Source organism: Hippocampus bargibanti, linkage group LG05 (assembly GCF_051943395.1).
Source record: "Hippocampus bargibanti isolate YZ-2025 linkage group LG05, ASM5194339v1, whole genome shotgun sequence".
Taxonomy (NCBI): Eukaryota; Metazoa; Chordata; class Actinopteri; order Syngnathiformes; family Syngnathidae; genus Hippocampus; species Hippocampus bargibanti.
The window spans coordinates 18,247,250-18,273,977 of NC_142738.1; the positions used below are offsets into that span (position 1 = coordinate 18,247,250).

Consider the following 26,728-nt stretch of genomic DNA (forward strand, 5'->3'; position numbering starts at 1 on the left):
GTAAGCTTTGAATCATTTCTCCTGCTTATCCCCATTTCAAATGATGACAAGTCAGTTTCAATACAGAAAAACAAACAAATGAATCAAATGGGGCAAGGAAAAAAGGATGAACCCCCTTAAAATGTTTATTCACAGTTTAAAAACAAAAAATAGTGAGGAACTCTTGTGTCATGCTTGCCACCGACTACAATCATTTACAAAACCAACAAAATGCAAACATTTTGTTGGTGCATGCACAAAATGGGACAAGCCTGTCGATTGGGCATCCTCTCATCACACTTCATACCCTAGACAACCAAAGCTCATGGACCGTGCAGTCCTTCTACCCACAACCCTTTTCCCAGATCTTGGCAGTGACCCTGTCTTTTTAGAATGTTTCAACCCAGGCCGTGGGCTGTTCTGTGACAGAGCAGCCTGCCGTGCCTCTTGGAGCTCCCTGTGGAAAAAGAACATTAAGACTGCTCTTTTAAAACCTTTCACAGTGGTGGAACAAAAGTGTCAGCAAGGCCTTCTATGTTGGCACAAAAACAATTCAAAACACTGATCTAGGTACAAGACATTTTTTAAATGGTTTGATGAAATTGCACTGAATTATTTCCACCGGTCTATTCATTATATTTCATAGCATTTATCTTGGCTGCACTGTACAATACAAAACATACAATATACTGTATATTGATTTATATAGCGCTTTAACAACAGCTAAAGCTGTAACAAAGCTCACGATGTCAGCAGAGAACTTGAGAGTGCAAGTGCTCAAAGGTGAAAAGGGACAAAATAAATTGATTTATGAAAAAATGGATAACATAAAAATCGTGTCTGGTAATCTGGGCCATTGAAATACAAACAATACAAATTGTTTTATATTGCGCTTTAACAACAGCTGAAGCTATAACAAAGCTAGGGTTGTGTGCAGGTACCTTTTGAGTGCTCAAAGTTGAAAAGGGACAAAATGGCTCGATTTATTTAAAAAAAAAAAACACTATAAAAACAATTAAAAAATTATGTCTGCTAACTTGTGGCCATTCAATTCAACAGTTACTCCCTACTGAAAAGTTGAGTAAGCAAAGCAAGAGTTTCTTTTGCGGAAATTGTAAGGTTGTTGTAGAGGCTGTTAATGTAGTTTAAATACTGCGGACGCTCACAGGGTTGACAATGGTGACATCCTGAAAGAATACCTACCTCCAAATTTGGTAATATGAAGAGAGAGTAATCAAAATACTGTACAGGCGTGTTTGGTTTCACTACACGGTATAAATTCAAAAGTAATGTATGATAAAAGTGACACCTACTGGCCACATTGAATAGTGCATGTCAATAATCAGACCACATGATGACGGACGGAGTTGAGCCCCAAACAAACATTTCACAAAAAGTATTAAAACCAAAATTATGATCAAACAGAGCATAACATATATGCTATCATTTAAAAAATAATCACATATGGGTATTCATTTGTAAGCGGAAAATTGGACCAGCAGTGTAAGTATGTCAATGAAAGTCAATAGTAATGTATATTTCTTTCTTACTTTTCAAGCATGGCAGTCCTGAACTTTTCTATGTTGAGCTCTTGGCGTAGCTGAGCGGCCAGTCTTCCAGTCCTCTCCTGCCTTAAGATGCTGTGCTTGCAAAGCTCTCTGGCTGATGGCCGTTTGGTGGGATCTGGATCTAACAACAACTAAAAGAAAGATATAAACAAAACGGGCAATTCAGCTATTCTACATGACAACTTCAAAAGAGACAGGAACATAGGGTGACCTATAAGGGTGGAAGCAGAAGTACACAGGTAGACTACATTTTGTGTCAACGGCGCCATCTAAAGGAAATCAGTGACTGCAAAGTAGTGGATGGTGAGAGTGTAGCTGTAGCCAGACAGCATAGGTTGGTAGTGTGTAGGATGACGCTGGCAGTGAGGAAGATGAAGAAACCAAAGGCTTAAGTGAGGACAACATGGTGGAAGTTGAAAAAGGAAGAGTGTTGCATGACATTTAGGAAGGAGGTAAGACAAGCACTAGGTGGGCAAGAGGTCCTTCCAGATGACTGGCAAACTACAGCGAACATAATCAGAGACACAGGTCGGAAATTACTTGGTGTATCGAGTGGAAGAAAGGTAGATAAGGAGACTTGGTGGTGGAATGGGCAGGTGCAGGAGTGTATACAGAGAAAGAGGTTAGCAAAGAAGAAGTGGGACAGTGAGAGGACGGACGAGAGCAGACAGCAGTACAAGGAGATGCAGCGCACGGATAAAGTAAAGGTGGCAAAGGCCAAACAAGAGGCCTATGATGACTTGTATGCTCGGCTGGACAGCAAGGAAGGTGAGACTGATCGTGACAGGCTGGCGAGACAGAGAGACAAAGATGGTAAGGACCTGCAGCAGGTTCGGGTGATTAAGGATACAGATGGCAATGTATTAACAGGTGCAAGATGGAAAGAGTACTTTGAAGAATTGATGAATGAGGAAAATGAGAAGGAACAAAGAGTAGAAGACGTGACTGTTGTGGACCAAGACGTAGCAAACATTAGCAAGGATGAAGTGAGGAGGGCGCCGAAGAGGATGAAGGGGGGAAAGGCACTCGGGCCTGATGATTTACCAATGGAGGTATGGAAGTCTCTTGGAGAGGTGGCGGTGGTGTTCCTGACTGGGTTATTCAACAAGATCTTAGATGGTGAACAGATGCCTGAAGAATGGAGACGAAGTTTACTTGTGCCCATTTTTAAGAACAAAGGAGATGTGCAGAGTAGTACTAACTACAGAGGAATAAAGTTGATGAGCCATACAATGAAACTCTGGGAAAGTAGTTGAAGCTAGACTAAGAGCAGAAGTGAACATTTGTGAGCAGCAGTATGGCTTCATGCCAAAAAAAAAAAAAAAAGAGTACGACAGATGCAGTGTTTGCTTTAAGAATGCTGATAGAGAAGTACAAAGAAGGTCAGAAGGAATTGCATTGTGTCTTTGTAGATCTGAAGAAAGCGTATGACAGAGTACCCAGAGAAGAGCTGTGGTATTGCATGAGGAAGTCTGGAGTGACGGAAAAGTATGTCAGAGCGGTGCAAGACATGTATCATGACTGTAAAACAGTTGTGAGGTGTGCTGTCGGTGTGACTGAGGAATTCAAGGTGGAGGTGGGACTCCACCAGGGGTCAGCTCTAAGCCCCTTCTTATTTCCTATGGTGATGGATAGGCTGACAGACGATGTTAGACAAGAATCTACTTGGACCATGATGTTTGCAGATGACATTGTGATCTGTAGCGAGAACGGGGAACAGGTGGCGGAGAAACTAGAGATGTGGAGCTGTGTCCTGGAAAGGAGAGGAATGAAGATCAGTCACAGCAAGACCGAATATATGTGTGTGAATGAGAGGGATCCAAGTGCAAGAGTGATGCTACAGGGAGAAGAGATAAAGAAGATGGAGGATTTTAAATACTTGGGTTCAACTGTCCAGAGCAATGAAGAGTGTGGAAAAGAGGTGAAGAAGCATGTCCAGGCAGGCTGGAGCGGCTGGAGAAAAACGTCAGGTGTGATGTGTGATAGAAGGGTTTCAGCTAGGATGGAAGGAAAAGTGTATAAAACAGTGGTGAGACCAGCCATGATGTTTGGACATGTCCAGAGGAGAGAGAGTGACTATATCGGCAGAAGGATGCTGAGCCTTGAACTGCCAGGCAGGAGACCGAGAGGAAGACCGAAGAGGAGGTTTATGGATGTGGTCAAAGAGGACATGAAGGTACAGTAAAGTCTCGTTATATCAATATTCAAGGGAGTCCGAAAAAATATCGATATAACCGGGACTATCGATATATCCGACCCTGTTTGCATGTAATTTTCTCCGTGTGTGCATAGAAATAGTATCGATATAACCGGGACTATCGATATATCCGATATCGATATAACGAGACTTTACTGTATCAGGTGTGAGAGAAGAGGATGCACAAATCCGGGATAGATGGAGGACATTGATTCGCTGTGGCGACCCCTGAAGGGAAAAGGCGAAAGGAAAAGAAGAAGAAGACATGACAACTTCAAGCAAAACTTGACCAAGCAAGGGATACCTGCAGCAGCTCTCTCAAGGGAGCAGAGAGGTCTCTTGGAAGCATGGGAAGGTTGCCCTCTCTGAGCCGATGCCACTCATCTCCATTTTGAGGCATTGGTGGAGCCCCCGCTGCCAGCAGCACGGTGAGGCCCAAAGCAAAGATGTCTGCCATGGGAAGATGGGTGTAGTCCTGGTACACGAATGAGATATCCATGAAAATTACAAAAGCTCCACAATGTGCCTTCACTTTATTTTTTGTAGCCTTTATTTTACCTCATGAAGAACCTCCTTGGCTAAAAAGCGGCTGTCCCCTTCCTCAACTTGAGGATTATTGATTAATGTCACATGACCCAGATCTCCTTTAAAAGGAAACAAATATGCAAAACATATTTAAGATATACTTAGCCTAAAGTTTCAGAAATGTTACTTGTTGGTACATGTAGTTCTTGGAACTAATAATTTCTTGATCCCAAAGGTCCCTGAACCTCTTAGGAAAACTGCCTTTCAAAATGTTTTTCTGGCCCTGCTAAATTATAGTGGAACTTGATTTAAACGTAGATGAAAATGTTTCTTCAGCCGTGATCTGTACTTCACTGAGACCTTACACAGATTAATTTAGACCCAAATGCTCTGATTTACAAAAAAAAAAAAAAATCTTAATTCCTGTCGTGGAAACACAACATTTAGCCATTTATCCATGACAATTCATACCAATTTTGTAAACAACCCCTGCTGGGTGACTTCCTTCATCCTCCTCCTCTTCCTCACTCTCCCCCACACCTGCCGTGCTCGAGACAGTACGTTGACAGATAAATATATTACCTGATGATACAAAAGAGAATTTACAATAAAAGGGTTAAGTACAAGTGCATTTGGTTGGATCACTGCCAAAGTATTTTTTGTTATTTGAAATTTATGCCCAGAGAAAGGCAATAGAAAACAATGCCAGACTTACTTGGTTTGATGTCCAGGTGCACAAGTCCTAAACTGTGAATGTACTTTAGACCCATGGACACTTGCAAAAGCAAATCTTTCAACTCGCCTCTAGAAAATACCACCCCCTGCATCTCCTTTGTCCTGATGACATCACTGAGACTTCCACCTATCGCACAGATTCATTGATCCAATATTACATTTAAAATCAAGGTCGGGTGGGGTTGTGGGGGACTAAACAACAGCTTACCATTACAGTATTCATTCTGAATAATCATGTGGTCTTCCTCAGCCCAGGCAGAATAATAGCGGACCACATGGGGATGGTGGCCAAGAACTGCATGTGCATACACTTCTTTCAGAGCCAGCTGCCTAAGATGATATTCACTTTAATGGATATTACTGCTCATTCAATATGTACTGTCATCCCGGCAAATGAAACAAGAGTGGAACAAAGTTTATACATCTGCAAACCATTTAAGTAAATACCACCATGTACAGTATATTCTATCGGTTAAATCTAATCCAGATCAGTGACGTGCAGTCAGTGGGGAGGCAGTGCGTCACCTGTCATCATGGAAAGCTGTCATGGAAATATCAAATGAAAAAATAAATTAAACAGTTATATGTATTTAGTGATTTGTACTTTAAAGTTCTTGTCCATTTAACTTCACCGTTTTAGGATTTTTTTCAAAATCGCTGAATTTTCACATTTACCGTTCAAATACTAAGTAGAGACGAGCGGTGAGGCAGCAGCCGGCTGAGCCTCACCATGGATTGCGCAATCACTATGCTTACTGTGCTGGCTTGCTCTGCAGTGAGACCGCATTGCTGTCCTTCTGCATATCGCTATTAAAGCGTTCAAACACGTTTAGTATATGAACTAAATTTCTACAGTTTAGCTGGTGTATATAATGTAGAGTCATTGTACATTATAAACACTGCACTACAGTGTTTATTTTGTTTTATTTTTATCAAAACGCTGTGCGTAGGTGAGGCACACAGTTCTCCTGCCTCATGACAGGCAGGGGGCGCTTGTGATTCCAGAGATACTTCTTACTCCACGTCTGCAGAATAATAGCATTAGAGACAGAAAGCTACAGTAAACAGTTAGCAAGTAAAGTGCAACCCTGCAGTCATTTTTTCGTGTTGCTTGGCCTCACTTTCAGAATGGAGGATTACATATCTAAATTGAAAGAATTTTATAAACTGGACTTTCAATCGAAGCAGGAGGTAATAATTAAAGGAACACCAACACCAGAGCTAAAAGGTTTGCTTCAGACAACGGGACACAATACTCGCTCTTTTCAGGCGGACTGGTACACACGAAAAGGCTGGCTGTGTGGATGTCCAGCAAGAAACCGCCTTTTCTGCTTTTTCTGCCTTCTGTTCTCAATTTGTGACAATGTCTGGACTCAAATGGGATCTTGCGACCTGAAAATTTTACAACGGAGCCTCATCAAAAATGAGCGAAGACTCAACATCAGCATCGACAATGCTAAGGTAAAGGAGAAGCAGGAGCTTTTAAAAGATCTCATCAATGCCACCTGCTTCCTTGCCAAACAACAGCTGGCATTTCGTGGAAAATGATGAAAGTAAGGGCTCCGCTAATCGTGGCTACTATGTTGAACTATTACATGCTTTCGCTAGCGAGTCATTTTGGGACATACACTGTATTTTCTAGCCTGTGAAACAGAATACAGAACGATTTAATTGAAGCAGTTGGTGATGTCATTAGAAATGACATTAAAAAGGAGATCGGTGCAGCCCCATTTGTTGCTGTAGAAATACACGAGATTGTCATTCTCAGCACTGAAAACATACAGTAGGAACGGGACTGATCAAGGACGACTTTCTTCACTGGCAGTGATCTCCGTTGAGACAGAGAGACTTTTAAAACTGAAGAAAGATAAGGAAGGCTTCTACAAAGAAGTTATCGATGCCTTTCTTCAGAAGGAGCGGCGCATGGACTAAAGGTAACACGATAAAAACACTTTTTTTTTCAATTATTTTTTTCTATGCTACAGTTTGTATATATAAAGAATGCTGACATGAAATTTTAAACAAAATACGTGAACTGTTGCCAATCAAATGGTGATTAAACTACTCTGTAGAGTTCATATGTTTGTAAATCTGACTGATGACGTCAGTGCCTCACCAGCCATGAACCTCACCGCACGTCACTGATCCAGATGCATAAAAATAAAGCTGACGTGATACTGTGAGAGTGGTCAATCTAATCTTTTGTGTTTCGTTTAATCTGTTGTCAAATTTACATCAGGATGTTGTGTTAAGATCTCACTGTGAATAGAGTGCAATAAATATGATCGGAATGACAGGACCTGTAATTAAAGTCACTCCCATCATGGCACCAACCGATATTTAACAAAGTATGCGCTGTCCATTAACGGTGAGCGGTAGTCGATTATTGGGGCCACAGTGCCGACAGAAAAAGTCATCATTTAAGGAAATCATATGCATCATGAATTCAGGAGCCAAGTAAAAGCTTGGCAGTGTTGTACTGCCCAACTCACTCGTTTGCAGAACCTGCGAGGGGTCGTCGTGATCGTTTGATGGCATACAGGCAACCATCCAGCCTCTTCACACACTTGTAAACGGTGCCAAACTCGCCCACGCCAATACGCTCCAGTTCCAGGAACTCACTCTCGTAGCGCGACAACATTAGGGCTTGGACAGCTTGCCTCTGCACACACAGGCACGCAAACAGTGGGCCAAAGCATCTCTTAATACAGAACTTGCGTCACCATGCTGAATCTGCAGTTCAGTAAGAACCAGGCGGGAACGTGTCATTTGTGCCACCATAAATATTCCTCCATCCTGTGTGCCCATTCTGAGAGCTTTGGCTCCGTCCGTCACAGATTACCAAGGAATACCGGAAGATGAATTGGCATTCTTGTCAGTTTGAAAAAGCAAAAGAATGGAGGCAGCCAAGGATGACGCAGCTTCTCATAGGAAGGTGCAGTCAGTGCTAAAAATACTTGTACCTTTGGCGGAAGGAAAGCTTCTTCATCCTCTTCCGATGATGTCAGGCTGTGTTTTAACCTGAAAGACAAAATGGATCAATTCTCTGGTCGTTTATGATTAGGCCAAAAGTACTAAACTAATTTTCATACATGAAGACCTCCAACAAAGTTAAAATGTAGGATCATCTCAAGTTCAAACCTCCAAAGTTGGTAGAATCTCAAATTGTATGATGTTTATTTGTTAGATTTGTAGGCAGGGCTCTAAAGTTGCACAAACGTGAGTTTGCAGTACTGCCACATATATTGTGCAATCTTCCTTTAGCCAGCATAAAGAACCATTTTTTTCATGGGATAGTAAGTAAAGGTTAATGGCAACAAATGAAAATGGTGACTCGCCGTCCACATTTTTTTTTATTTTACATTCCAACAAATTGTGTTCAATTTGAGAGGTTGTGCAACACAATTTTCGTTGAGGGAGTAAACTGGCACGTCATGATAGCAGAGGCAAAAAGTCAGTGATTATAAAGGTTGTCTTTGACTGATTGGCAACAGGTTTAATTCTCCCAAAGGGTACAGTCACATCCATAAATATTGGAAAAGCCACACAGTTCCTCTTTTTGGCTCTAAACACCACCAAAATAGATTTAAATTCAAACGAATGTTGCCATGCCTTATATACATCCCAAAAGGTTGAACAGGTTAGAAATTGCAGCAGTTTATATTTAGGTGTCTCGCTTTTTAAGGGACCCAAAATAATGTGATGGATTATTTTAACAAGCAGATTGTGCATTAAAATTCCAGACTATACCTGTGCCCATAATCCGCATCAGTATCAGTCCTGTGGCTGCTTTTCCACTCCTGCTGCTCACTGAACCTACGTTCCGAATTGGGGGTGAATGGGTTAACATTGACTGAAGGTGCCTGGATGAAACTTGCAACAGCCGAGGTCAAACGCAGGGTTCTTGGCTGTCGATTCATTTTAGCGGTGGAAAACGGCTGCGATGACTTAGACAACAGACTCTAAAGGAGGTAGGGTAACAGAAAAGGGTTGACTTTTCAGGTTTGTTTTGAATACCAAAGAGGGACCAGCGTGACTTTGCCTACCTTTGGCGTGCTGGGGGAATCACAAAGCCTCAGCTTCTTCCAGGAAGTAAAAGGAATGGGGCTAGTGCAGTGTAAAGGTGAAGATAAAGTGTTGTTTCGACTCCGGTGGCGCTGCACCCTGGGTGTCCTGCACGCAGGGCTGCTGGGACTTTGCATCCTGGATGTGCAGTCATCGGAGTTGTTATCGCTGCTGCAGCTGCTGCTGCTGCTATGGCTGCCATCGTCACTGCCTTCCTTTCCACAGTTGGAGAAGTCCAGCCGCTGGGAGATCTCGTCAAACAAATTCGCCATTGTGTGGCCTTCATTGACAACACAGCTGTGGACTCAAGACCTGAAGGGATCCAGTCGGCCACCTCAGTACAACGTTTTATAAGGCCAAACTGAGCAAATAAGAGCAGTCTACAGTACATTATTTTTCTTGCAAAAATCTGTCTAATTTACAACATGTTTTCACATCCAAAAACATTGAGATATTGTCATCATTTTTAACAGTACAGTAACGTTTATTATAGTTTCAACTGCGGGGTTTTATTTGACTTTTTAAAATGTGTTTTTAAGAAATGTATGTATTGTAGACATACGATATTTTAATAGATATGTGTGTCCGATTTCACAGCATTCTAAGAGGAATTTAACAAGAAAAACCTTCACAAGAAGAGAGTGATATTTGATTCACTTGTTCTTTGTCAACCAACTAAACAAATTATAAGAATAGTTGTTTGGATCGGTATATGTTGCAAATAACCTTCCAACAAACACAACTTCCATTGTAGCTTTAGCACGATTACACACATGATTATTGGGACGTTCAGGGCTAGTTGATAGCGGAAATGACCTAATTAGGCCTAAGGGCAAACTTTCCCTGCTTATCCGAGAGTTAAAAAGCTGCTTCCTCATCGGTTCCTAAACCATCGCGGTACAGTTAAACGTTGCAGTACATTTAACGCGTTTTCACGGAAACACCAATCTTCCTCCCTACCTCCGTCACCAACAAGCTCGCACGTTGTTGCTTCATATGTAAATGACTTCCTGTTTAAATAAACGATGTCACCCCGGGTTAATGTTTAATTATGCACGTCACTAGTACACCCGGGTCCTCAGGTATCCTCCCTCACTCCAAAAACATGCATGACAGGATTATTGAACACTCCAAATTGTCCCTAGGTGGGAGCGTGAGCGTGGTAAGTCTTTGTGTGCCCTGCGATTGGCTGGCAACCTATTCAGGGGTTTCCCCCGCCTCGTGCTCGAAGACAGCTGAGATACGCTCCAGCGACCCTAATGAGGAATAAGCGGTACGGAAAATGGATGGATCGGTGGGTGGATGGATAGTACATCACAACTTGTGTTCGCAAATCGTATGAATTTTACTTTTTCGTATGTTAACTACGATTTGCTGTGGCGACCCCTTGAAGGGAAAAGCCGAAAGGAGAAGAACTACAAATTATCTGGCCTCGAATATTACAATTCCATAATTTCACTTATTGAGTCAAACGTAAAACAACGCTGATAGAAGCGATAAAGCCGATACTTAAAACAATGCAAGCAGATTTCAGATTAAATATAAACCAAATTAGGTCACGAATCACGATATGTCAAAGTCGGAGACAGTAATATGGTCACGTGGGCGGAAGTAATACGTCATCAAAACAAATCGAGAGAGAGAGAGAAAGTGAGGAGAAGGATCTTCCGCCCCATCACCGACGTGAAAAGATCCCAAATGACAACAAAACAACACTGCAAACTGAAGGAAACCATGAATCAATTTTAGCCTTGTCGATTCGCGTGGGCGTCGCATTTGTGAATATTTCTTTCCCGGCCTGCCAGCCCTGGACTGCAGCGGCACCATGGTGGAGCAGTCCGATAAAGCCCCGCTGCTGGACTGGGAAGAAATCCCACCGTCGTCCGACCCAAACCAGGCGGCTCAGTCACCACCTGCGGCACCCAAGGAAAAGGATGCGGCGTCGGGCAAAAAAACGTTGGCACCAGTCTGCCTGATGGTGACGGATATTGGCCGGAGGAATGACAATTCCACCGTCACCTGCCGCCCGACAGCTGTTGTTGACGACCAAGAGAGAAGCCCGATGGGCCGGGAAAAGCTTCCAAGCTGCACGCGGGCTCAGCCGATACATCCCATTCCGGATCTGAAAGCGAAGGATCAGTGGGAAGACAAAGATCACATTGTGGCCGTGTTTGTGGTCACCTTTAATACACGTTCAGGTGAGCTAGATTCTGCATTCTAATTTTCTAAAACAGTTGTAGATTATTCAACACCACGCCGCATCACCTTCAAATAGACTTTGGTGCTTACAGTATCATAGTAGTTCTCATTGTTCACTTGGTTTTGAGCCCTAAAAACTGTATTTCTTGTTCTAAATCACTGGAAGGGACAGTCTCAAACAATGTAAAAAAGCTGAATGTTGGTTAATGTAAAAAAGTAAGACAAATCATCAAAATTCACATGCACCTCATATGCGCATTAATGGTTCGAATTCACACTCAAAGTGCATATTATGGAAACATAATGCATACTGTAATTGTTTTGGAGATTTACCAGAGATAGATGGATTTTTGATGCAGATACCTGTATTTGGCATTTTAATGAATATCTGTATCATTCTTTAAAAAAAAAAGAAATTTAAACAAAGATTTGTCTTTAAAAAATGGCGCCAATTTCCCGTGAACTGAAAATGAATATATTATATATAAATTATCTTCCTTCTTCCAGCATCAGCATCAGTCTATATTCACTTGCAATGGTGGACTGATTTTAGCATGTCTAAAAAGTAAAGGTGATCAACATTATAGTGGACTTTTTCCTCTTTTGATTTGCATGTGTCCTTCGTAGGAAAAAGTTTGGACGGTATAGAATGAAACCCACGGATAGATTTCAGTGGGACAACACATCTATGTTGATGTGTTATTTTTTTCAAAAATATGGTAACAATCCCCATTTGGCATCTACCAGTAGGACAGCCATTGAGTTAATAAGATGTGCATCTCATTTTTTTGTTGTTGGTTTTGTGTTTTCTTTTATCACTTTGTGGTGTTGTGTGGCGTGTGGCATGGATACAGATTGTTTTTTAGCATTTTTGGCCACTGCATTCATCAAGGAGGAGACTGTTGAGCGGTTGCGCCTTTTCGGGAGCACGAATAAGCCAGCACTGTTTTTGATTTGGGAGGAATGTCGGTGCCATTTGTTATGGCTGCACAGCTCTGGGGCGATTGCGCTTTTTTGCACCCATCATGGGCAGCATTTTCACAGCCCAGCTTTGTTCAGCGAAAAGGTCGGTGCTGTTGGACAGTCTGTGGCTGGATGGACGCATGGTTTGAAGAGCCCGCGATAAGAAGAAAGGAGCGTCAGAGCAGAGCGCCGATGCGTATGTGGCACGGCTTGGAATTGAAGCTGATATACGTGGGACAGGAGATGTAAGACAATCTCTTTTCGTCAATAGATGCTAAAGCTTCGTGTTTGCTTTCAACATTTAGCTTGTAGCAGATGTGCACATTCCACCATGACGTCCCTGATCAACGGGTGAAAAGGATGCTTTGATCCTCTCCTCTTTCATCTAGAATTGCTTCATGTCACAAAGAGGGTACAGAAAGTGCTTAAGAATGAATGACTGTGTGACTTTGTGTTGTCATATTATTTATTTCGTTTTTGTTGTTCTTTTGACTTCAAGATGGCGCCGCGAGACTGGCTGCCTTGACAGCAGCTCCTGTGTTTTGTTTTTTTACTTCTTTCTTTCCTTTCATCCTCCTTTATCACTTTCCTGCTGTGAAATGTAAATGTATCCACTGCGAGACTAATAAAGGTAAATCCAATCCAATCTCAATGAGATTGTGAGCTTGTTCTGTTTTGTTTTGTTCAGAATGTGTCTTCACTTCCTATAGTGCATCTTCACATAAAGTCAATTTCAGGCGCTGAGTCATTGCTTTCCCGCCAGCCTTGACCTCTTCCTACAACTAGAACTGATTGAATAAGAGGAAGTGTTCATGATTAAAGTTTTGGCACTGGCAGTGCTCATGACGACATGTGTAACTGTGTGTATGTCCTTGACAGGAAACATGGTCGAGTGGTGCCTACCTCATGACATCAACCTGGATGGAGTTGAATTCAAAGCCATGGCCAGTGGTTCCCATAGGATTACCAACGACTTTATGTATGTACTCCCACCCACCCCCTTTATTTCACTCAGCGTTATCATCGCACTTGTGTTTCCGTACTCGCTCCTGAGCCGTGTCCTACCCCCCCCCCCCTGGTAGATATTTCCGCAAAGGCTGTTACTTCGGGCTGGCTTGCTTCGCGAACATGCCTGTGGACAATGAGCTGGAGCGGGGAGCCAGGATGAAGTCTGTGGGAATTTTGTCACCTTCCTACACGCTGCTGTACCGCTACATGCACTTCCTGGAAAACCAAGTCAGGTAAGACACAGTGCCTGTTCAATTCATTCACTTTTTCGACAATCATATCACTTTTGTCAAATTAAACTTGTGTCTTATTTCAAGATGAGTCCCAGTTAAGATACAATAATAATAATACATTTAATTTCTAAGCGCCTTTCAAAACTCTCAAAAACACTTTATAGTCACAGGATTGTTTTTATGTACGGGTGAGCAGCGGCAGCCATTCGCGCCAGCATTCACTCTACCTGGAAGTGACACAGCAGCAAAGTTATGAAGGGAAGAGGAAAGGAAAGAAAGAAAACAAAACAATTAAACAACAAATAATGTGACAACACAAAGACACAGAGAGTCATTCATTCTTCAGCACTTGCTGTACCCTCTCTGTGACAATATTCATGTGTTGTTTTTGTATGATGTGTCAGCATCGAAACTGTAGCACTGTTTGTGCTTTTTCATACACAAACATGAAAAATCTAATCAAATATGTACTGTACAAAACATGACTTAGTTACAGTTGAAGGGAAGCATCAATTGAAGCCAAAACCAAAAGTGCAAGAATGTGTAATCGAGGGCTGCAACTTGTTATTTTCCTCCCCAAATCAAATCAATGGAACAAACAAATAAATCAAATCATTCCCACTCTTTTGTTCAAAATGTAGTTAATAATTGTCGATTATTCTATCTATTGTTGTACTCCTACTTTTGGCAAATTTGTGGCGTCACCGGTGCGCACCGCAGCTTTAAGCTTTAATGTCTTTCAATTCCTTGATCTCCTTGATGTGCGTCTCACCCTGACGCATATCACAGGCTTGACAATGGTATAAAAGCAGCTGTCGTGGGACAGGGAGATTCAGACTCATCTCGGACTCAGACCCAGACAGACGCACCGCTCGCAGAGACCTGCTCAGCATCGCACGGAGTTTCACAGCACGACTTGCTCGACTCTACGCCACGATCAAGCTCTGCGCATCATCTGCCTGGAAGATCTGACAACGGACCTACTTACAAATAAAGAGAACCATCAAACTCTTTATTGGCGAGCTAGCCAGGAGCATTTTTTTCCCTCCTCCTCAGCCCAATCAACTCTCCGAATGGAAAGAGACCAGATTTCCGCCGTCTCCCTCAAACTTTCCCCCCCCCTGGCACAATGACATGGACCTCTGGTTCCAAGTGGTGGACTCACAATTCGTCAACCGTGGCATCACCCAGGAGATCACCAAATTCCACTATGCGATCGCTGCCCTCACTCCGGAGTTGGCTGGCCGTGTGCGGCGAGTCATCTTCGATCCTCCGGCTGAAAATCCTTACTCTGCCCTGAAACAGGAAATCCTGAGGCAGACCACCCTCACGGAACACCAGAGGTATGTAGCCTTGAGGCATGACGTTGAGCTGGGGGACAGCCGCCCCTCCCAGCTCCTGCAACGCCTCGAGACGGTGGCGGGCAACAGCCTCAAGGACCAGACTTTCCTGCGACATGTCTTCATAGAGAAGCTGCCCCCGAGGATCCAAGCAGCCCTGGCAACCACACCACCCGACTCTACCTTGCAGGAGTTGGCCGCCCTCGCCGACAAAGTTGCGGAGGCGTACGCGGGGCAGCCTACCGTTTCTGCCATGCAGCGTCCTCCGACGCCAGGGCCCTCGACCGATGCTCTGCAACTGCTCGTTGACGAGATGCGTGCCCTGCGAACGGAAATCCGGGAACGCAGCCACAGTCGAGAGCGCCGCCGTAGTCACGGACGCCGCTCCATTCGAGAGCGCAGCCCAAGCCGCGACCAGAATCCATCCAGCGCGGACCCCGACCTGTGCTGGTACCACCAATATTGGGGTGACCGGGCCAAACGATGCAGTGAGCCGTGCAAGAGGTCGGGAAACGGCCCAGCCAGGGAGTGAACACGGCTTCCCACTTGCCTGGCGCCTCCACAACCAGCCACATCATTTATGTCCGCGACCGCACATCGGGAAGACGATTCATGGTGGACTCGGCTGCTGACATCAGCATTCTGCCACCTTCCCCTGCGGAGCGCTGGTACCCTGACGCTGGGGTGTCCCTGCAAGCTGCCAACCGCACCACCATTAAGACGTATGGCCAACGGTTTCTCAACCTCGACTTGGGCCTACGTCGCTCCTTCCCTTTTATCTTCACCATTGCCGATGTTCCTCACCCCATCCTTGGCGCGAACTTCATGCACAGGTTTGATCTGTCCGTCAACATCCGCAGGAAGAGGTTGACTGATGAGACGACTGGCCTGTCCGTGCATGGTAGGACGGGCAACCCTGCGCTTCTTCATCTCTCGCATGTACCATCTCCTTCATCTTCTCCATTTCTCACGCTCCTTCGACGATTCCCCGACCTGACCAACCCCAGTCGGACGACTCTACCTGCTCTCGACGTTGTTCACCACATTGTGACCACTGGTCCCGCGAAGTTTCAATGTTTTCGCCGCCTTGCCCCGGCAAAACAACGGATTGCTGAAGCCGAATTCAACCACATGCTTCAGCTTGGTATTATCCGTCCATCGGACAGCAAATGGGCCTCCCCGCTGCACATGGTCCCCAAGGCGAAGGCAGGCGACTGGGGTCCCTGCGGTGACTTCCGAGCACTGAATTTCGTCACAGTTCCTGACCGCTATCCTCTTCCTCACATCCACGACTGTGTGTCATTCCTCCACGGACAAACGGTGTTCTCCACCATCGATCTGGTGAGAGCCTACCACCAGATCCCTGTCGCGAAAGAGGATGTTTCGAAGACGGCCGTCACCACCCCATTTGGCTCGTTTGAGTTCCTCCGCATGCCATTTGGCCTCCGGAACGCCGCGCAGACTTTTCAACGCTTCATCGACTCGGTCCTGCGCGGTCTTGACTTCTGTTGTGCCTACATCGATGACATCCTCATCGCCAGCAAGTCCCAAGACAAGCACCTGCAGCACCTGGAAACGGTTTTCAAGCGTCTGGACGAGCACGGTCTGGTCGTCAACTCCGACAAGTGCGTTTTTGGCCAATCCATGGTCAAGTTCCTTGGTCACCTAGTCGATGGCAAAGGAGTACGCCCTCTACCCGGCAAGATGCAGGCCATCCATGACTTTCCCACACCCAGGACGGTAACCCAATTACAACGATTCCTCGGGATGGTAAACTTCTACCGACGCTTCATCCCGAACTGTGCTGAGGTTGCCCTGCCACTAAACTCGCTGACTGGCAACAGGAAGAAGCACGTTCCCGTCGACCTCTCCTCCGAGCAATTGAAGGCTTTTCAACGGCTGAAGGATCTCGTGGCTGATGCAACACTCCTAGCCCACCCAAGCCCCGATGGTCAGTTGTCTCTCATGGTTGACGCCTCCACGGTTGCAATCGGTGCGGTTCTCCACGACGGCCTCAATGGTGACTGTCGACCCATCGCTTTTTTCACCAAGGCCGTCCAGCCGGCCGAACGCCGATACTTCACCTTTGGCCGGGAACTTCTTGGTGTCTATCTCAGCGTGAAGCACTTCCGGCACTTCATCGAGGGTGGACGCGTCATCTATACCGACCACAAGCCACTCCTCTCCGCCATCCCCTCGGCGTCGACAAAGTACCTGGAGCGAGAAGTTAGGCATTTGGACTACCTCTCGCAATTTGACCTTGAGTTTCGCCACGTCCAGGGGGCTCAGAACGAGGTCGCAGATGCCCTTTCTCGAGTTGAGATCAACGCGATCCAGTTTCCCGACGGTCTTGACTACGATGAGATGGCAGCAGCTCAGGTACGAGAAGGTCTGGCCGACCATGCCACCGATTCCAACATCATCGCTGTCCCTCTACATAACTCTGGCTGCACAATCCTGTGTGTCCAGTCCGACGGCGTCCCTCGACCACTGGTTCCCGACTCTTTCCAGCGAAAGGTGTTCGACTCTCTGCACAGTCTTTCTCATCCTGGAATTCGTGGCACGACCAAGATGCTGGCGAAAAGGTTTTCCTGGAAGGGACTGCAAAGAGACGTGCGAGACTGGGTGCGCGGCTGTCTACGGTGTCAACGCTCAAAGGTCCAGCGCTACACGAAGTCACCCATGGGAATTTTTGACACACCGGATGCCCGGTTCAGTCACATCCATATAGATCTTGTCGGACCCCTTTCCCCCTCCCGTGGCTTTCGGTACTTGTTGACTTGCGTTGACCGCTTCACCCGATGGTGCGAAGCCCTTCCCTTGTCCGACTGCGGGTCCGAAGCTGTTGTCGGTGCTTTCCTCCAACATTGGGTCGCCCGCTTTGGGTCACCGAAGACCTTCACCACCGATCGTGGAGCCCAGTTCGAGTCTGCACTATTTGGCAAGCTGTGCAATTTTCTGGGATGTCAACGGAACCGGACGACTGCCTATCACCCAGCTGCGAACGGCATGGTGGAACGCCTCCATCGTCAACTGAAGGCCTCCCTAATGTCTGCCGACAATGCCGAACACTGGGTGGATAACCTGCCTCTGGTGTTGTTGGGCATCCGCTGCACGCTAAAGCCCGACATCAACTCGACTCCAGCGGAGCTGGTATATGGCACCAGTTTACGCCTGCCTGGTGAGCTGCTCAACCCGACCGACCCTACGACTGCTGACGTCAATGATCTGCTCACCCGCCTCCGGCAGTTTGCGCTGGCTCTGCGGCCCCAGTCACCGCGAACATCGTACCAGCCGACGCACGTTGATCCCACACTCCTAACATGTACGCATGCCTTCCTGCGGTGTGATCGGGTGCGTAAGCCCCTCCAGCCCCCTTACGATGGCCCGTATCCCGTCCTCTCCCGCGATGAGAAGACGTTCCGGATTCAAATCAACGGCCGCGAGGATACAGTCTCCATCGACCGACTCAAACCGGCAGTCGTAGAGCACACGTTGCCGTGCTCCCGAACATCGACGTCGGCCACCCCACCAACGACGTCCCCCGTGTCCGGTGATCGACCTTCTTCGTGCCTGGCCTCTCCGTGTGGCCGAATGACCCGGAGCGGCAGACGTGTGCATTTCCCAGAACGTCTCGCCTCCTACGGGCTCTTCTGAGTGCGTCCAGCTCGTTTTTTCCTGCGTCGATTTCCCCGACTTCGGATCCAGGAGGGGAGCCCTGTGGCGTCACCGGTGCGCACCGCAGCTTTAAGCTTTAATGTCTTTCAATTCCTTGATCTCCTTGATGTGCGTCTCACCCTGACGCATATCACAGGCTTGACAATGGTATAAAAGCAGCTGTCGTGGGACAGGGAGATTCAGACTCATCTCGGACTCAGACCCAGACAGACGCACCGCTCGCAGAGACCTGCTCAGCATCGCACAGAGTTTCACAGCACGACTTGCTCGACTCTACGCCACGATCAAGCTCTGCGCATCATCTGCCTGGAAGATCTGACAACGAACCTACTTACAAATAAAGAGAACCATCAAACTCTTTAAATTCAATGGAATTATTTACAGAATACTGAATGAGTACAAACCATAAAACACACTCTGGTAAACACACTATTAAAACTCCCAAAAATCGTGTAAATAAAGCATTTATCAAAGAGTGCATTTGCATATAAGCATGTGAATCCCAAAATTATTTGATTTCATTTACATACATACAAAATTGGTTTTAATCTAACTTTGTAGGTACAGGTATTACGGTTTATGAAAAATTCCTCTACTTAGGAAGGTAAACCTAATATTAAACAGGCAAGGCACATTTGAGTGAATTGTTTTTTTTTTTGTTTTTTTGCAAAGTGTGTGTGGCCCATTATGAATCCTTTCCAATATTATTTCTTCACCACAGTAAGATTTTTCTGCACAGTAAATGTCAACTGAGAAAATCTCATTCTAGAGCTCCCATTAATTTTTGTTGAGTCTATCATAAAGGTATTAAATGTATTTAATTTTTAAAAAATGTTGTTTGAATTGATGTATGTGTGAATATAAAGCATTTTTATCATCTGCAAACAGGTTTGTGCTAACACTGCCTGTTATTTTGAAATTCATAATTCTTTCACCTTGCCGGCCATCACCCAAAATTGGAATTATGCAATGCAATACATATTTATGTATTCATAGTTGCAAAAAAGTTCAAACCTTGTTTTCAGTGAACTAGAAGGAAAATCTCAGACACCTTTGTTATATTATTTCTGCGCCAGGAAAGTCTTATTTGAAGTTGTGATCAAAGGCTATTTCAAAGGTGTGTGCGGACATTTAACCCTTTCATGCACCTTGTAAACTGACAACATGATAAACTGTCCACTGTAGTAACCGCTGTCCCAGAAGGGATTAACATGAGTTTGATTTTGATCGGAATATTCTGAATGCTACATAATGTATTATAAAACTGGCTGTGTTTCTGCGGATTCGTATCAAGCTGAAGAGATATACTGTACAGTGAGACCTCAGCTTACGGACACTTTACCTTACAAACTTTTCGTTTTACGAACGTCAAATTTATGAAAATCAAACCTTGAAATACGCACTACTTTTCGTGATACACACCCACCACGGCTGGCGGAGTGCTCTTCAGATCTGGCGGAGTGATCTTCGGATCTTCGGTGGAAGCACACGACCGAACAGCGCTCCAGCCGGCGCTACTTTCCACGCCCCCGCTCTCTGAATTCACATGTCGATTGCCTCCGAGGAACTTTTTGCAGATAATTTTACTATTATGGGACCGAAAAAACAAAAAACAAAATCACAGTTGAGGAGAAGGAGGTCATTGAGAAACACGAACGAGGTGTGCGTTTGTGGCGTCACGTGCACACCGTGACTGTCATGTGAATCTCAGCCTGACACATCTCTCACGTTGTGTGTCACTTCCCTGACAGTAACATTCTCCATTGCCACCATCCTTCGCCTAAAAGCTTTACAGTGTAAAGCTTCAGCGACTCGTTGAAATGACATGAAATTGAAGTGTCGTAAGCGGCGGCACCGCCCCAGCTGTCAACTCGCACGTGACAATTTCAGCGTCATTAGTCACGTGAAAGCATCGACTAAATAACGCCTTTGTGTAAAATTTACACAACACTGTAAAGCTTTTAGGCGAAGGATGGTGGCAATGGCGGAAATGAAGAATGTTACTCTCAGGGAAGTGACACACAGTGTGAGAGATGTGTCAGGCTGAGATTCACATGACAGCAGTGGTGTGCACATGTGACGCCACAAACGCACACCTCGTTTGTGTTTCTCACATTGACTAAATAACACCTTTGTGTAAAGTTTACACAAAGGCGTTATTTAGTCGATGCTTTCATGTGACTAATGACGCGTTTTATTCTGCATCCGTGGAATCATCGGACTCCCGCCTTTTGTTGTAATAAAATCTCTGCCAGCACCTACGGGACTCGAAATGGATGCAGATGACATTGAGGTGCTTGTTGCTGACCATAATGAGGTCCTCAACACAGAGGATTTGATTTGTGCAGGCCATTATTGAACAGTTCCATCCAGAAAAGGCTATGAGAATCATCAACATGATGAATGATAATGTGATGCCTCACTTTCGTAAGACCTTACAAGTCAGAAAGCAACAGGTGTCAATTAAGAGCCATCAACGACCATCACAAATGTAAACTTTATTATACAGTGCAGTGTATTTCTTTCATTACAATACAATAGAACATTTATTATACATAGAATAAGGTATGTTGTGTGTAGTTTTAAGGCTTATTTAGTTGAAAAGTATATTTTATGGAAACCCGGTAACTGATTATTCCCATTTTAATGGTTTCCTGTAGGAATTTTTTTTGTGATACGCACTTTTTGGCTTACACACTCTGTCTGGGAACTAATTATATTCGTAAGCTGAGGTCTCACTGTAGTTAGCTTTCTCGTATTATGTACTATCACTTGATTAGACTCCAGTTAAAGAATCCAGGTCACTATTCTCCACTGGAGGCCTTCTATGAGGACAAGAAGGCCATCCTTCCTTCAACAGGAAATGGCCTGGTCACTGTTTGCCCTACCTGGAGTGTGACCACCATTAACCGCTGTATGCATCCAGAAATGAAGGTAGGATTGACTGCGTCAAATTGTGTCACTCTCTTGGCTGTGTTAATGATCAGCATCAACCTGAAAGCTTTTTGGTTTTCTGCAGATCACTCATCCAGCCGGCTGCATGTCTCAGTTCATCCAGTTTTTTGGGGAGCAGATAATGGTGCTGTGGAAGTTTGCACTGCTTCGGAAGCGCCTTCTTATCTTTTCCCCACCACCAGTAGGGGTGGTCTGTTATAGAGGTGAGAACCTGAAGCATAGAGTTATGCCTTGCTTCGGCATTTGTCAAACGGTGTCACAATGCTTATGAGCACCTGATTGAATAAGGCATGATAAATGGTGACAGGTCGGTACTGGAATCTTGGCAAATATACACGTTTTGCAAAGAAATTGTGATACAATTGTTGTTATTGTGTCTTCTTGTCCCAGTTTACTGCTGTTGCAGTTTGGCCAATGTCTCTCTACCTGGAATTGGAATGTCTGTACCTGAATTACGACCTTTCTTCTACATCAACGTAGCTGACATCCCTGCACTGCAATCAGAGATGTCATATGTGGCCTGTGGGTGTACCTCGATGGATAATCAGCATGCGTGGAATCAAAGGAAATGAAATGCAAAATAAGTGTTCAAACATGTCTGTGTGTATGTTTTTAGGCACCACAGAGAAGATTTTTGAAGAGAAGAAAGAGCTGCATGATCTGTACATCGACAACCAAAATGTGAAAACACACAGGAGCCATTTGTTGCCCCTGCTGCGCCTGAATGCTGCAGATAAGGAGAGGTACAGGAAACTGAGCGAACAGAGGTATGTACAGTAACACTGTGTAACATAATGCTGAAACAACACTGTATGTAAAGTGATACTGGTCATGACAATTGTCATTCAATTATGCATTAGTTGATCCATTGAAATGATTAAAAATGCATTGAGGCAAAATCTTGAAATCATGAAACTGAGGAAATTTTTTTTTTTTGGTGATTATTTGAATGCTTCCAACGATTCATTACAGTTGAAACTAGAATATTAAAAAACATAAATGGTGTATGTTATTACCATGTATTTTTGGGGGGAATAAAATGGCTGAAGTTAAGCATATGTTTTTATTTGATTTTTGGCCGCTGCCATTTTTATTTATTTATTTTACCCTTGAAAATGTTAAAAATCATGATGCATTTTAAGGAAGGCAGTTTATCCTCCTGCACTTTCCTAATGTTTCTCACTAAAGTTGTAGACCAGGGGTGGGCACTCCTGGTCCTGGAGAGCCACCCTCCTGCATGTTTTCCAAGTCTCCTTGTTGCAACACACCTGATTCAAATGTGCAGGTTCAATGTAAGGCTTCCGCAGAGTTTGGTGATTATCTGATTATTTGAATCAGGTGTATTGTAACAGGGAGACTTGGAAAACATGCAGGAGGGTCGCTCTCCAGGACCATGAGTGCCCACCGCTGTTGTAGACAGTGTTTCTCAACTGTTGTTAATCTGGTTCACCGACCTACCTATTGAAAGCTAGATGTAGAGTAACTTACATTGTAAAGGCCATTTCAAAACATCTTGCAAGCTATGACATCAGTTAGATGAAGTCTAAACTGCATTTAATTTTTTGATAGCATAGCAGCTGACTGAACCGCAAGAAAGCAACATTTCCCAATACTGACTGTAGCTAAGATTGTTTTTTATATGTGGGGAGTTTTGTACGCCTCTGTAATGTTCTGGGAAAAAAATAAGAAGACAAGTCATTTTTTCCAAGTTATCAGCTACCCATTTTTGAGTCATGACCTACAAGTTAAGATTCACTGGTATACATAGAGTACTCAGTTTATAAGGTACAGTAGTTGATTTATTTTTCCATTCTATGAAAGTAAAGCAGATGAATGATACAATGGTTCAAAATATGTTGATTAATAGCAACAATTAATATATGTTTTATGGTGGCATTGTTCTGAAATGGACTGTGTTCAAGATTACTAGTTTCAGTAAAGTTAGAAATTAGCAGAGGAGGGTATCGTCTGTATGTCACTCAATTTCCGTTAGTATTTCAGACCAACTCAAGTGGGTCCAATACCTCCCTCAAACAGCTACAGTGAGACCATAATTTTCATGGTCACACTTATGTGCCATACATGCGGCCAAATACTTACAAAATAAAGTAAATAAATAAAAAAAAATAAGTTAAAAAAATCACACATGCACACACTGATCTAGGTAATCAGTGGGGAAAAAAACAATATGGGACACATAATTGTGGCATACCCAAATGATATACCACATTGTTTTATTTTATTTTTTTATTTTTTGTTATTTGGCTGCATGTTAGGTGTGCGTGGTGCCATTCAGTACGTTCTCAATGCCATTTGGCTGAAATACTGATGAAAGTTCACTGCTGGACTAACACTGACAAATGTCTACCTCTGTCAATTGGATATATCCAGAATAATTATCAGTTTTTAACAGCCAAATGATTTTTCTAGGCAAATGTTGCTGTACTCTCAGGAGGTGGATGGAGATTGTACGTCAAATGAGGAGGATCTTTTCATTGTGTGAGTCCTTGATAGGTTTACTTGGAGAATATAGAGTAGACACAGAAAGTCTAAACACGACACTTTAAAATAAGAGACCAAGATTTTTCTTGCACAATTCATGTGATCTCTAACCTATAAAACTCAATCACGGTGGGATTACCGGTTAAAAAAAATCAAGAACAACAATTTACTACAACTGAGATCATGTGGTTGCACACAAGCAATTGCGGGTGTGGTGGTGTTCAGAATTAACAAATCACATTTGACGAATGTCAAATGGGAGACAGGACACATCTGCCACGATTTCAAATGGCTGCTTAGCTAACTCCCAGTTAACATGACTAACAGTCTGGTTAATTTTAAACATAGTGACACCCACAGTTGTATGAGGATATATACAAGAGTGTGACCACATTATCACAGTTTTTTATGTTTACCTCTCTTCACAAAAACATTTGTTGGTCTCATTTTTTTCTGAGATCACAAAACCATGGCATTTGCAAGGGGTGCCTCGACTTTTTAATGTGCACCAGATCAGTCACAGTCCCAGGCACTCAAAATATCTCCTTTTTTTTATAACCATGAACCTTTATTCCTCCCCTAGGTTCTTCATGGAGCTTAATAACAGCATCTTCCAGATCCTTTTAGAGGTTGCAGGTAGTGCTGAGTCAACCCTGACGGCAGAGCACGTGAGAGCCATGGGTCTGGATCCCCAGGGTGATCGCTGCTTCCTGGTGGAGCTGCTGGAAGTGTACGGGGTTGACGTCACTCTGGTTATAGACAACCTATGCTGCCACTAGCGTTGGAAATACTGGATCACAGTGGTTGTTGGTGACTTTAAGACACGCGCACACACACACACGAGACACTACTTTCACCACGAGCCTTCTGTTTTCTGCTTTTTTTTCATCATTTTCACAGTTTTCTTTTATGTGCATTGTGTCATCTGGCTTGACTCACTCCTCGCCGATGGTGCTGTGCTCTTTTATCCATCTTATAACTCTTTTTTGTTTGTGCTTTTTTTCCAACACTGGATATGCCCTCGATAATGTTATGGCATGGGGAACGGGAGAGCCCCCCGCCCCCTATGCACTGGTCACATAATACGCAGTTAGCGCTGGAATTCTATTGGACTGTCATTCTGCTGTGATATTTGTACATGTGTGAAGCAATACAAGTCTGCATCTTTGTCAGCGACCAGCCTCCCTCAGTTAGTATGTCATAAATTGATCACTTTTTGGCACCTTCCACATGAGTTGCATCAATGAGTTAAATTCTCAAATGAATGTGACACAACGTTATGAATGCTGCATCAAATAGCTCCAATTGCCACGGACTATTGCTTGATGCACATCCTGATCTTGCATCTTACACACACAAAAACATCATTGTACCTTAGGGTGCAATGTTTTGTTACTTGTAATCAAAGGTTCGCTTGATACTTAATATTTACGGTTTGGGAAGGTATGTGTACATTCCTTTTGGGCCATGGATACAGTTACATTTAGCTCGGATTCTACACCTGTGTGAATGGTGAGAGACCAGTAGCCAATGTGCAGAAGTTGCAGTTTGATGAAAATCGTCGGACTACGTTTTGCACTAGTTGCCAGTCACTCCAAGAGGGATAGGAGTGGCGCACCAAAATCAGTGACTGCTTTGTGAACTGCTACAATACCTGTAGTTGTGAGCGCTAAGCTTCAAGGATAAAAAGAACAATGACGTGGTTAGTGAGAGAGGTTACATCACTTTGTTGTTATGATGTAGTAACTCACATTAAGAGTCCTGAATGGTTTTTGGATCTTTCTCAGCAGTCACACTCAGTAGCTGAGAAAATTATCTGGCCCATTGGCATACAGTAGTGTAGTTTACATCTGGATGGACACAAATAGATTTATTTCTGACACTGAAGGAGGGGTATGTGTCATGGTTTTGTTGGTCGGCCGCCTGTCAGCATGTTGCCTAAAACACTGGTGAGGCTTGTTCTTCTTTTCCATGTCTCGAGAGCTTTTTGAATGAAGAGTATTCGCAGGACTACCAAGGGGTTCCTCCTTGCTTCTCAGTGACAACGCTCTCTTTGTCTTTCAAAGTTAGGCAGCAGCTTTAAAACCTTACTGATTAAAATTCATTATTAAAAAACAAACTACCCTGCTTCTCTTTTCATCAGTCTCATTGAGTAAATCCAAGTCTGGAGTGGGATCAAGTGTGTTTGAACACTGCTGGCACCCGATCGAAGTAATCCATCACAGTGCTAGTGTTGATAATTTTGTTCCATGTTGGAACCCTGAGGCTGGTGACTTATATCGATTCACTGAGGTAGTTCTCAAAAAGTCTTGTATACCTCTGGCGAAACGAGAAGCATCCTGTCCAGGCAGAGAATGACTGATTTTGAAGGAATTCCAACAGCCTTAATTGTGATTTGACGCTTCGGTTGGTTGATAAAGCATCAAGTGGAATTTGAATTGTTTGTGTGTGTGTGTGTGTGTGTGTGTGTGTGTGTGTGTATATATATATATATATATATATATATATATATATATATATATATACACATTATTTGTAAAGGGGCCTTAAGAAAATGTGTCTTGTGACATCAGAGGATCAATGTTATAATTAATGTAAGTTTTCACCAAACGATTACCTACATACAATATTCCTCAGTACATACATATGATCTTTTGCCTTGGACCATACTTTTAGGCAGCCGACATTATTTGCATTCCTGGTGTATATGAAATGTGGGTGGACATTCACTCAACTCAAATACACAACTGTGTAAGACTCATTGTGGAGATGTTCACTAGT

At 43.9% G+C, this 26,728-nt stretch overlaps 2 protein-coding genes across 2 annotated transcripts; one reads left to right on the top strand and one right to left on the bottom strand.

Moving 5' to 3' along the window:
- Nucleotides 1–102: 102 nt before the first annotated feature.
- On the bottom strand, nt 103–10,158 carry wee2 (WEE2 oocyte meiosis inhibiting kinase). The gene is made up of 12 exons (XM_088997071.1): nt 10,030–10,158; nt 9,051–9,381; nt 8,755–8,966; nt 7,968–8,025; nt 7,497–7,666; nt 5,213–5,334; nt 4,985–5,131; nt 4,741–4,851; nt 4,303–4,388; nt 4,049–4,219; nt 1,530–1,678; nt 103–436 (listed from the first exon to the last, which is right to left on the bottom strand). The coding sequence occupies exons 2-12, from the start codon at nt 9,339–9,341 to the stop codon at nt 274–276; spliced, it is 1,680 nt and encodes a 559-aa protein (XP_088853197.1). The 5' UTR covers nt 9,342–9,381; nt 10,030–10,158; the 3' UTR covers nt 103–273.
- A 542-nt stretch (nt 10,159–10,700) lies between these two features.
- On the top strand, nt 10,701–26,447 carry dennd11 (DENN domain containing 11). Its single transcript, XM_088997074.1, has 9 exons — nt 10,701–11,267; nt 13,111–13,210; nt 13,314–13,472; nt 21,271–21,424; nt 21,510–21,648; nt 21,836–21,967; nt 22,062–22,212; nt 23,876–23,944; nt 24,531–26,447. Exons 1-9 carry the CDS (start codon nt 10,895–10,897, stop codon nt 24,724–24,726), a joined length of 1,473 nt encoding a protein of 490 aa, XP_088853200.1. The 5' UTR covers nt 10,701–10,894; the 3' UTR covers nt 24,727–26,447.
- The last annotated feature ends 281 nt before the right edge of the window (nt 26,448–26,728 follow it).